General features: G+C 20.3%; 3 protein-coding genes and 1 pseudogene across 3 annotated transcripts, besides 1 other annotated feature; all 4 read right to left on the bottom strand.

Annotated features, from left to right (window-relative positions):
- Positions 1-1,344: 1,344 nt before the first annotated feature.
- PY17X_0220901 (PIR protein) lies at positions 1,345-2,359 on the bottom strand (the record flags this gene model as incomplete). The annotated part of the gene is made up of 3 exons (XM_022956350.1): positions 1,345-1,410; positions 1,497-2,225; positions 2,345-2,359. 3 exons carry the CDS (start codon positions 2,357-2,359, stop codon positions 1,345-1,347), a joined length of 810 nt encoding a protein of 269 aa, XP_022810766.1.
- Positions 2,360-4,830: 2,471 nt separating this feature from the next.
- PY17X_0220801 (PIR protein) lies at positions 4,831-5,867 on the bottom strand (the record flags this gene model as incomplete). The annotated part of the gene is made up of 3 exons (XM_022956355.1): positions 4,831-4,896; positions 4,982-5,731; positions 5,853-5,867. The coding sequence occupies 3 exons, from the start codon at positions 5,865-5,867 to the stop codon at positions 4,831-4,833; spliced, it is 831 nt and encodes a 276-aa protein (XP_022810767.1).
- A 2,337-nt stretch (positions 5,868-8,204) lies between these two features.
- On the bottom strand, positions 8,205-9,246 carry PY17X_0220701 (uncharacterized protein; the record flags this gene model as incomplete). Its single annotated transcript, XM_720703.2, has 3 exons — positions 8,205-8,270; positions 8,357-9,112; positions 9,232-9,246. 3 exons carry the CDS (start codon positions 9,244-9,246, stop codon positions 8,205-8,207), a joined length of 837 nt encoding a protein of 278 aa, XP_725796.2.
- Positions 9,247-11,493: 2,247 nt separating this feature from the next.
- On the bottom strand, positions 11,494-12,647 carry PY17X_0220601 (annotated as a pseudogene).
- Positions 11,494-12,647: a sequence feature (PIR protein, pseudogene;~YIR protein, pseudogene).
- Positions 12,648-13,419: the final 772 nt, after the last annotated feature.

Genomic DNA, 13,419 nt, shown 5'->3' with positions numbered 1-13,419 from the left:
AGATAAGATATATTAGCTCTTTAATATATATATTTATATAAATATTCGTTAAATGTTATACATAATTTTATCTTATATATTCTACTGCTATAGTTAATGTATATCGTTCAAATAATTTATTAAAAATTCTATATTATATTAATTCTACAAAAAACAATTATAATATAATACGAGTTAATATGAATAATCAAATGGTATTTAACATGAATTGAGTCTTTAACCATTTCACTATTGATTCATATTTTTAGAATATAAAATCACATGTCCCTAATTGGATCTTTAACAAAATATATAACACCGATACCTTTATAATGTGTTATTATGTGTCTTTTCGATCAAATTGATATTTAATTATATGAATTTTCCACAATAAAATAATATTTAATATAAGTTATTCGTAGAGTATTTTGTTATATTATATATATAGGCGTATAATATTAACGCTATTCTATCTTTCATATTATTTATAATTATTAGAACGAAATATGATTCATAATTTTACTAATATACTTATATTTTTTCAAATAACTACTTATAATATAATTTATATATACTTCAAAACTACGAAGTTTAAAAATAAATAGTGATTAATCTAATATTATGCCTTATGATAAATAAATTGAAATGTATAAAACAACTTCTATTATTACTAATTAATTTTAAAACAAACGTAAAATGCAAAGAGAGAATATAAACTACAATTAAAGCTTAAAAAATGTTAGAAGCATAATAATATTTTATAGATAATGTTGTATTGTCGATTCTCGACCAATATTTATTTATGAATATTTATTATTACAGTTCAATTGGTGTAATATAATTTAAATAAAAATAAATATAATACAAGTTATAAGTTTTACTAAATAAAATTTTCATAAAATAAAGAAACATATTATGATATGCATAATTCAATATAACCAAATATTAACTTTTATATAGGCAATTATGATATATCATAATATGAATTAATATATGCAATATAGACATTTTATTTTAATCATATAAAATTGACATGAACACACAATTGTATATATTATACTTTATGGGGAATATGGTATGTAGCCCCTTTCATATTAGATTATTCCCCTTTTAGTTGCATATTTGAGCTTTTAACTGCATTTGTGATTAAACATACGGAATGGTACATATATTAAATTAGTGTTTAGGTTATAAAAAATTAAATGTAATATAATACTTAGCCCTAACCCAATATGGGTTTCACAATATAAAAACTATATAAAAATTATTTCCAAATAGATAGTTTCTTAAAATATATAAATCATTATTATTATTCCTGAAATAGTACTACTCTTCGAATAACATATTAATGATTCATTCTATTCTTTATTTTTTTAGCATTTCTCTTAAATGTTGTTTTTTAGATCGTTTCCGAAAACCAAATAACGAATACTAATATAAAATGTTAAGAAGATACGATTTATTTGTTAAAATTTGCATGTATAATCAAAATAATTTTTAAATTCCATATTATTTACCTTATAAGAAACTCCCAATAAAATTGATGCTGCAACAAATATAATTGCAATTGTAATTATTATATTTTTTGTTACTGAACTTCGTGGACAAGCTACAAATGGTGAGACATAATTACATTTATCACTATATTTACTTTCGAAAATTTTATAATCATTTGATAAACTAGACAATAGTTTATAATAAGAACTTCCTTTATTAATATCTAAAGCATTTTTAAGTCTTTCATATTTTTCAACCAATTCTCCAGCAGTTTCTAAACATGTCTTGCATTCATTATTTTCTTCTGGATCAAATTCACTATACATGTTACATAATGATTTAAATGCATCATAAAAATTAGATATATCTTTAATATCTATATTCATCGATCTTATTTGTTTTTCTATAATATTCTTATTAATCTTATTATCAGTAGATATATTATCCTTATATTGACTATTTTCTTCTATATAGAAACTATAAAAATTGTTTAATGTGGTGGTTTCACTTTCTGTTTTTTGATTTAGTCTATAACTTAACCATAAAATAGCGTATTCAACAAGTATATCACCATCTATAGTTTCATCATCAAGCGTATTTAGTAATATTATAAAACCAGAGATAATCTTTTCTTCATAACTACTACAGTTCCCTTCAGAGCAATACGTATTTAATATATTCATATTATATCCTCCCGGGGTGTTCGGATCATCAACAAAATAATTATCAATCTCATTAATTGATTTACACTACGAATATATTTTGCAAATTAAACAAAAAATGTATTAATTTAAATGTAACTAAAATTAAAATTAATATAATTTATAGGAATGCAACATACGAATAATATAAGAAAAGGAATATATACCACTTTATAAGACATAATGAAATTCTGTTATAATTTGGAGATTATGCGGAGTAATGCTATTTATATATATTGTATAAAATATATGTTGTATTTACTTAAGCTCTTTACATATCAGTTATCTTTCGCTAGACGTATTATTCTTAATTTTAACTTCATATAAAATAATAATACATTAGTATTACTAAAATAATATACTTATTTTATGACAATTAGCTAAATTACCTTAAATAGAAGGTTGCTTATACACTTTTTCCATATGTATGTATGATGCATTTTATACAAAAAATACTATTCTTACTAACATTTGGTATAACTTTATTATAAAAATTGATATACTTTTATAATGAATTTAAAAAAATATATATTTATACATATGCTTTAATATAGAGCACAAACAACGTCATAAAATTCCAATACTACACAAATATAAAAAATTAAGAAAGTTATTATTATTAGAATTCTTAAAGTATGTAAATAGTAATTTTTTAAATATATTACATTTGTATATACTTGTTTCTTATAATATATATTATAGTTTTTTCTAAAATAATAGCATTTTCAAATTAAGTTACATGTTCCATTTTCTATGCAAACCATATAATTTATATTGTTTTTATTTAATATAAATAAATTAAAAAATAATTTTAATGCGTTAAATAACTTTATATTTATTTCTACATGTTCCAATTGAGAAGTATTCTCTATTGGGTAATTTTATAATATTTTTTACGCATAATTTCCACTCTCTAAAACAACAATTAGCACTGAACCAGTATTTATAAGCTTAAATAAGCCTTTGAATGTATATTATTTTTAAAATAATACATAGTAAATATTAAATATTAACATATAAATAAGTATTGATGCATATTTTAAAGTATAATAGAAAACTATGTTTAATTAGGTTGTTATATTCCCTTTAAGAGGAGAGAGATAAGATATATTGCTCTTTTAATATATAAATTTAGATAAATATTTCCTAAATACTATACATTGTTCATTCTTATCTTATATATTTATTGATACAGTTATCAATGTATGTACATTCAAATAATTTATTAAAAATTCTATATTTTATTAATTATATGATAACGTAATGTTTTAGATTAAAAAATGATTATTAAATAAAAACTAATAATATAATAAGAGTTAATATGGAATAATAAAATGACAGTTAACATGAATTAAGTCTTTATCCTTTTCTCTATTTATCCAGTTTTTTATAATATAAAACCACATATCCTAAATTGAATCTTTAACAAAAATATAATCATTGATATATTTATAATGTATTATTTGTCTTTTAGATAATATTAATGCTTAATTATATGAAGTTTCCACAATAAAATAATATTTCAATATTAGTTATTGATAGAGTATTTTATTAAATTATATGTATAGGCATATAATAATAACGTATTATATTTATCATATTATCTATAATGATTAGAACAAAATATATGAAATTTTATTAATATAATTATATTTTATTTTTTAAATATTTTAAAATATTATTTATTTATATCTCAAAATATAAATTTTAAAAATTAATAGTGATTAATCTATTATTATACCTTATGGTAATTAAATTAATATATATATAACTATTCCTACCAATATAAATTAGAACATTAGCATAAATTCAAATTATTGAAATGAAAAAAATTAGTATTATATATTTTTATAATTTACAAATTTATTATAATATATCTATAGTACATTTTTTATGTATTACTAAAAATGTTAGATGCATAAAATATATTTTATAGATAACGTTGTGTTATCGAATCGCAATATACCATGCATCTATATTTTATGACTACCTATTATATATTGGTAAATGTTTAATTAACAATAAAAATATATCCATTAACTTGAAGGTATATTATACTGTAGGAAACTGTTCCAAATGAATCAAATTATAATTATACTCCGATATATAAAATTATTATACTGTTCGGTTATAAAGATACAATTTAAATTAAAAAAAATATGATACAAATAATAAGTTTTGCTAAATAAAATGTTTCATCAACCAAAGAAACATCTTATTTTATACATAATTCAATATAGTTATGATTAACAAGCTTATATAATAAATAATTATGATATATCATAATATGAATTAATATATGCAATATAGACATTTTTTTTATTAATATTAAATCGATATGAACACTAAATTATATATATTATAATTTATGAACAAATGTTATGTGACCCTTTTTTGGTTGCATATTTAAACTTCATCTCGTGATTAAACATATGGGATGGTATATATATTTAATTAGTATTCAAATTATAAAAAATTAAATGCAATATAATACTTAATCCTAACCCCAATATGGGTTCCGCAAACACAACCCTGGCCTACAACATAAAAACAATATAAAAACTATGATCAAAAATTACTTCGGAATAGACAATTTCTTAAAATAAATCAATCATCATATTCAGAATAATTTATTAATGATCAGTTTTCTTCTTTATTTTTTTAGCTTTTTTCTTAAATGTTGTTTTTTAGGTCGTTTCCGAAATCCAAATAACGAATACTAATATAAAATGTTAAGTATACGATTTTTTGTTAACGTTTGCATATATATAATGAAAATAATTTATAAATTCCTTATTATTTACCTTATAAGAAACTCCCAATAAAATTGATGCTGCAACAAATGTAATTGCAATTGTAATTAGTGTATTTTTTGTTACTGAACTTCGTGGACAAGCTACAAGTGGTGAAGAATTATTACATCCAAGTTTATTATATTTCTCTTTAAATTTGTTATAATCATTTGATAAACTAGACAATATTTGAGAATAAGAACTTCCTCCAGCAATAACAAGAACATTATTAAGTTTTTCATATCTTTCAAAAAATTCTCCAGCATTGTCAAAACATTTCTTGCATTGATTGTTGTTTGCATCAAGTTCACTATACATGTTACATAATGATTTAAATTCATCATAAAAACTAGATATAATATTAATATTCATTTTCATCAATTCTTTTTTTTTATTTATAACATCCTTATTAATCTTAGTATCATTATCATCAGGTATTTTCTGATTATAATATGTATCATTTTCTATATGATTAGTATAAAAATCATTTAATTTGGTGGTTCCATTTTCTGTTTTTTGATTTAGTATATAACTTAACCATAAAATAGCGTACTCAGCAAATTTGTCACTCCCTAAATTTTCCTCATCATCAATACCATTAAGTAAAGTTACCAATGTTATAAAAGCAGAACTAACTTTTTGATTATCATTATCACAATTTGAATTAGGACAAGAATTATTGATTAATTGACCCTTAAGCGTATAATTTTGAGAATTGTGATCGAAGACAATATCATTATCGATCACACTAATTACACCACACTACGAATATATTTTACGAATTAAACAAAAAAAATGTATTAATATAAATGTTACTAAAATTAAAATTAATATAATTTATAGGAATCCAGCATACGAATAATATAAGAAAAAGGATACATACCACTTTAGAAGACATTATAATGAAATTCTGTTATACTTGGAGATTACGCGGGGTGATATTTATATATATTGTATATTTACTTAATCTCTTTACGTAGCAGTTATCTTTCGTTAGACATATTATTCTTAATTCTAACTTCATATAAAATAATAATACATTAGTATTACTAAAATCATATTATACTTATTTTATGACATTTAGCTAAATTATCTTAAACAGAGGGTTACTTATACACTTTACCATATGTATATATGATGCATTTTATACAAAAAATACTATTCTTACTAACATTTGGTATAACTTTATTATAAAATGGATATACTTTTATAATGAATTTAAAAAATATATATTTATACATATGCTTTAATATCGAAGATAAATGACGTCATAAAACTTAAATAATGCACAAATATATAAATTTAAGAAAGTTATTATTATTACAATCCTTAAAGTATATAAATAATTATTTAATAAGATAGACTAAATACTTATATACTTGTTTCTTATAATATATAATACAGTCTTTTCCAAAATAACACTTACAAAATAAATTTAATTGTTCCATTTTCTATGCAAAATACATAAATTTATATTGTTTTTAATGAATGTAGATAAATTATAAAATAATTTTAATGCGTTAAATAACATTAGTTTTATTCCAATATACCTTATTGTGTAATTTTATAATATATTTTACGCATAATTTCCACGGTTTAAAACGACAATTAGCACTGAACCCATATTTATAACCTTAAATAAGTCTTTAAGTTCATATTGTTTTTAAAATCATACTTAGTAGAAATTAAATATTAACATATATATAACTATTATGTAAATTTTAAAGTATAATAGAAAACTATGTTTGATTAGGTTGTTATATTGCCCTTCAAGAGGAGAGAGATAAGATATATTAGCCTTTAATATATATATTTATATAAACATTTGCTAAATATTATACATAATTTTATCTTATATATTCTACTGTTATAGTTAATGTATATCATTCAAATAATTTATTAAAAATTCTATATTTTATTAATTCTATGATACAGTAATGTTGTTTTGGATTATAAAATGATTATTTACTAAACACTAATGTGAATAATAAAATACCATTTAACATGAATTGAGTCTTTAACCATTTCACCATTGATTCATATTTTTAGAATATAAAACCAAATATCCAAAAATGAATCTTTAACAAATATATAAAAATGATACATTTATAATGTATTATTATTTGGCTTTTCGATAATATTAATGTTTAATTATATGAAGGTTCATAATAAAACATTATTTCAATATTAGTTATTGGTAATTTACTAGATTATATGTATAGGCATATAATAATAACGCATCATATCTATAACATAATTTATAATTATTAGAACAAAATATAATATTAAATTTTATTAATATACTTATATTTTTTCTTTTAACTATTTAAAAAATAATTTATTTGTGCGTCAAAACTATAAAGTTTAAAAATTAAAATGACTAATATAATATTATACCTTTATGGTAAATAAATTAATGTATATATAAGTATCTCTATTATTTGAATTTAAAACTTTAGCATAAAATTAAACTATATAAAATCAAAAATTAAAAGGATAGTATACATATATTTATAATGTAATTTTTTATTAATATACATATTTTTATTGATTATTAAAAATGTTAGAAACATCATAATATTTTATAGACTATGTTACATTATCGATTCTCGATCGATATTCCATGCATCTATATTTTATGAATATATATTATTGCAGTTGATTTGGATAACATGATTTAAATTAAAATCAATATGACAAAAGTTATAAGTTTTACTAAATAAAATGTTTCATCAATCAATGAAATGTATTGTATATTATGATATAAATAATTCAATATAACTCTGGGTTAACACATCTTGTTTAATGAAAATTATTATATAGCCAATATCTATATTAATATATACAATATAGACATTTTTTTTAATCATTTAAAATCGATATGAACACTCAATTATATATATTATAATTTATGAAAAAAATGTTATGTGACCCTTTTCATATTAATGGTAGTATCCCTTTTTTGGTTGCACATTTAGACTTCAGCTCGGGATTAAGCATACGGAATGGCACATATATTTAATTAGTGTTTAAGTTATAAAAAATTAAATGAAATGCAATACTTAGCTCTAACCCGAATATAGGTTCCACAACATAAAAACTATATAAAAATTATTCACATATTTTGATCAAAAATTATTTTTAAATAGATAGATTCTTAGATATATCAACCATTATTATTATTCCTGGAATAATCACTACTCTTTGAATAATATATTAATGATCAGTTTCTTCTTTATTTTTTTAGCATTTCTCTTAAATGTTGTTTTTGAGATCGTTTTCGAAATCCAAATAACGAATACTAATATAAAATATTAAGAATATACGATTTATTTGTTAAAATTTGCATATATAATGAAAATAATTTTTTAATTCCTTATTATTTACCTTATAAGAAACTCCCAATAAAATTGATGCTGCAACAAATATAATTGCAATTGAAATTAGTGTATTTTTTGTTACTGAACTTCGTGGACAAGCTACAAGTGGTGAGAAATTCTTACATTTAACATTATTATATTCATTTTCAAAATTTTTATAATCATTTGATAAACTAGACAATAGTTTATAATAAGAACTTCCTTTATTAATATCTAAAGCATTTTTAAGTTTTTCATATTTTTCAAACAATTCTCTAGCATTTTCTAAACATGGCTTGCATTCAGTATTATTTTCTGCATTAATTTCACTATACATGTTACATAATGATTTAAATGCATCATAAAAATTAGATATATCTTTGATATCAATATTCATCGAACTTATTTTTGTTTCTATAACACCCTTACTAATCTTATTACCACTATCTCTATCAGCATTTATTTCCTTATTATAATGCTTATTTTTTTTTATATGTTCAGTATAAAAATTGTTTAATGTGGTAGTTCCATTTTGTGTTTTTTGATTTAGTTTATAACTTAACCATAAAATAGCATATTCAGCAAGTTTATCACTTTCAAATTTTTCCTTATCATCAATATTCTCAAAAGATTTTATTAATGATATAAAAGTAGAACTAACTTTGTTGTCATCAGTGTCACAGTTATCATCAGGGCAATACAAATTAAAAAAAGTCTCAAAAGTATTTCCTCTCGAGTTGTTCGGATCAAAAACATAATTATCAGCCGCATTAATTAGATCACACTACGAATATATTTTACGAATTAAACAAAAAAATGTATTGATATAAATGTTACTAAAATTAAAATTAATATAATTTATAGGAATGCAACATACGAATAATATAAGAACATGCTATATACCAATTCCTTATACATTATAATGAAATTTTGTTATAATTCGGAGATTATGCAGGGTGATGTTATTTATATATATTGTATAAAATATATTGTATATTTACTTAAGCTCTTTACATAGCAATTATCTTTCGTTAGACATATTATTCTTAATTTTAAATTCATATAAAATAATAATACATTAGTATTACTAAAATCATATTATACTTATTTTATAGCAATTAGTTAAATTAACTTTAATAGAGGGTTGCATAATGCATTTTATACAAAAAATAGTATTCTTACTAACATTTGGTATAACTTTATTATAAAAATTAATATACTTTTATAATGAATTTAAAAAATATATACTTATACATATGCTTTAATATAGAACACAAACGTCATAAAACTTAAATAATGCACAAATATATAAATTTAAGAAAGTTATCATTATTAGAATCCTTGAAGTATATACTTGTTTCTTATAATATATATTATAGTTTTTTCTAAAATAATAGCATTTTCAAATTTAGTTACATGCCCCATTTTCTATAAAAATTATATAAATTTATATTATTTGTATTTAATATAGATAAATTAAAAAATAATTTTAATGAGTTAAATAACTTTATTTTTATTTCTACATATACCAATTGAGAAGTATTTTCTATTGGATAATTTTATAATATATTTTACGCATAATTTCCACTCTCTAAAACAACAATTAGCACTGAACCAGTATTTTTAATCTTAAATAAGCCTTTGAATGTATATTATTTTTAAAATAATACATAGTTAATATTAAATATATAACATAAATAAGTATTGTTGCAAATTTAAAGTATAATAGAAAACTATTCGTAATTAAGTTGTTAAATTGCTCTTTAAGAGGAGAGAGATAAGATATATTGCTATTTTAATATATAAATTTAGATAAACATTTCCTAAATAATATGCATTGTTCATTCTTATCTTATATATTTATTGATATAGTTATCAATGTATATACATTCAAATAATTTATTAAAAATACTATATTTTATTAATTCTACAAAAAACTATGATAATATAATATGGAATAATAAATGATATTTAATATTAATTAAGTATTTAACCCTTTCTCCATTAATCCATATTTTTAGAATATAAAACTACAAATTCCAAATTGAATAATTAAGAAATATATAATGTATTATTATGTCTTTTCGATAAAATTAATATTTAATTATATGAAGGTTTCACAATATAACAATATTTTAATATTAACTATTAGTAATTTCTAGATTATATGTATAGGTATATAATAATGCATCATATCTATAATATTAAACTTTATTAATATACTTATATTTTATTTTTTAACTATTTTAAAATATAATATATTTATACCTCAAATTTTAAAAATGAATAGTGGTTAATCTATTATTATACCTTATGATAAATAAATTAAAGCGTACAAATAAACTTCTATTAATACAAGAAGATAATAGTAACTACAATTACAACTTCAAAAATTGTTAGAAGCATAACCATAATTTATAGACTATGTTATATTATCGATTCTCGATCGATATTCATGAATCTATATTTTATAATTGCCTATTGTATATTGATGATATGTTTAATTAATGTTAAAAACACACATATTAATGTGAAGGTATATTATAATGTAGGCAATTGTTCCAAATTAATCGAATTATAATAATACCCAACCTCATATATAATGCTATTATTACATTTCAATTAGCATAGTATAATTTAAATTAATTGTAGCAAAATTTATAAGTTTCACTAAATAAAATTTTAATTAAATAAAGAAACATATTATGATATGCATAATTCAATATAACAAAATGTTAAGTTTTATATAGGCAATTATGATATAGCATAATATGAATTAATATATGTAATATAGTTATTTTACTTTAATCATATTAAATATATATTAACATTCAATTATATATATTATAACTTATGAACAAATGGGATGTGCTCCCTTTCATATTGATGGAAGTACTCCTTTTTTGGTTGCATATTTAAACTTCATCTCGAAATTAAACATACGAGATGATACATATATTAAATTAGTATTTAAGTTATAAAAAAATAAATAAAATATAATACTTAGCTCTAACCCGAACATGGGTACCACAACATAAAAACTATATAAAAATTATGCAAAAATTACTTCGAAATAGACAATTTCTTAAAATATATCAACCATTATTACTATTCCTGGAATAATCACTACTCTTCGAATCACATATTAATGATCCATTTTCTTCTTTATTTTTTTAACTTTTCTCTTATATGTTGTTTTTGAGATCGTTTCCGAAATCCAAATAACGAATACTAATATAAAATGTTAATAAAATATGTTTTTTGATAACGTTTGCATATATATAATGAAAATAATTTTTAAATTCCTTATTATTTACCTTGTAAGCAATTCCCAAAAAAATTGGTATTGCAGGAAATATCGATAAAACTGGAATTAATTTGCTTACTATCGACGAACTTGATGGTATAACATCAGAATTTTGTACATTTTTATCAGACGTTTCTCCAGGGATTTTTGTAGTATTTTGTGATGTCTTTATCTCTGGAAGGGAAGGAAAAACGACATCTTGAGCATCTTTACATTCATTTTTTAAATTATTATAATCAGTTGATAATGTAAACAATATTTTTCTATATGGACTGTTATCAGTATTATTATAATTTTCATTAAGTTCTTTATATTTTTCAACAAATTGATTAAAGTTTTTCGAACATTTTTTGCAATTTGACGTGTTTCCACCAAATGCAGAATACATTTCACATAATGATTTAAATGCTTTATAAAAATTAGATATAATACTATTATCCATATTCAACAAATCCTTTTTTTGATCTATGATTTCCTTATAACAATTATAACCACGAGCATCACCTAATTTACTTATATAATGCGTATTTGTTTCTATATGCTTAGTATAGAAGTCGTTTAATTTATTGATTCCATTTTCTTTTTTTAGGCTTACCATATAACTTAACCATATAACTTAACCATATAAGAATGTAATAAACAACATCTAAGTTATTTTTTGCATTATCTTTAAACGAATTAATATTCCCAAAGAATAGATTAAACAAATATAAACATACAGCATTAATTTTTTCGAGATTACTATCACAACTATTAGTACAATACTTTTTGAAATTTTGATCACCATATACAAAATTATAGTTTTCACCATTTTCCAATTCATCGGGAAAATAAGTCAGTACAGATTTGAACTGTTGACACTAAGAAAACATTTAAAAACAATTAATAAAAACGCGAATTATTACAAATTTTATTAAAATAAAGTTTAATGATATTTATATGTAATATAATATCAAAAAATATAAAGGAAATTATTATTATTAAAAAATGCATATACCAATTTCTTATCCATTGTGATGAAATTATATTTTTGATTTGTAAATTGAGTAAAATCATTCTGTTTTATATACGCTTTCCCCAATATGTGATGCAAATACTTTAATCCTATAAATAACAACTGTCTGTAGTTAAATATATAAGCTTTTCAATAATTAAATTAATATAGGATAATAAAACAATATTATTACTAAAGATATGTTACATTCCTTTTTATGGTAATTAGATAAATTACCTTAAATAGAGGGTTGCTTAATATATTTTTGATTAAATATAGATATGATCCATTTTATACAAAAAATGGCATTTTTACTAACATCTGGAATAATTATACTATAAAAATGGATATACTTTTATTATGAATTTAAAAAATATATACTTATATTTATGGCTTATCGTATGAATGAAACACCGCCATATATTTTGTTTTAATAAATGGTGTCCCAAAACTAATATACTGCAAAAATCGAAACAATTAAGGAACCCATCATTACTATAATCCTTAAAGTATATAAATATATTTTTTCTAATATATTTTAAATATTTATATCTTGTTTCTTATAATATATAATATAGACTTTTCTAAACTTATAACATTTATAAAATAAGTTGCATTGTTCACTTTTTTAATTGCATATACATAAATTTATATTGTTTTTATTTAATATAGATAAATTCAAAATTCATTTTAATGTGCTCAATAACTTTATTTTTATTCCAATATACCTTATTGGATAATTTTATAATATATTTTGCCATCTTTCCATTCTTTAAAACAGCAATTAGGA

This window comes from Plasmodium yoelii, assembly GCF_900002385.2.
Source record: "Plasmodium yoelii strain 17X genome assembly, chromosome: 2".
Classification (NCBI taxonomy): domain Eukaryota; phylum Apicomplexa; class Aconoidasida; order Haemosporida; family Plasmodiidae; genus Plasmodium; species Plasmodium yoelii.
This window is presented reverse-complemented; position numbering and strand designations above follow the sequence as displayed.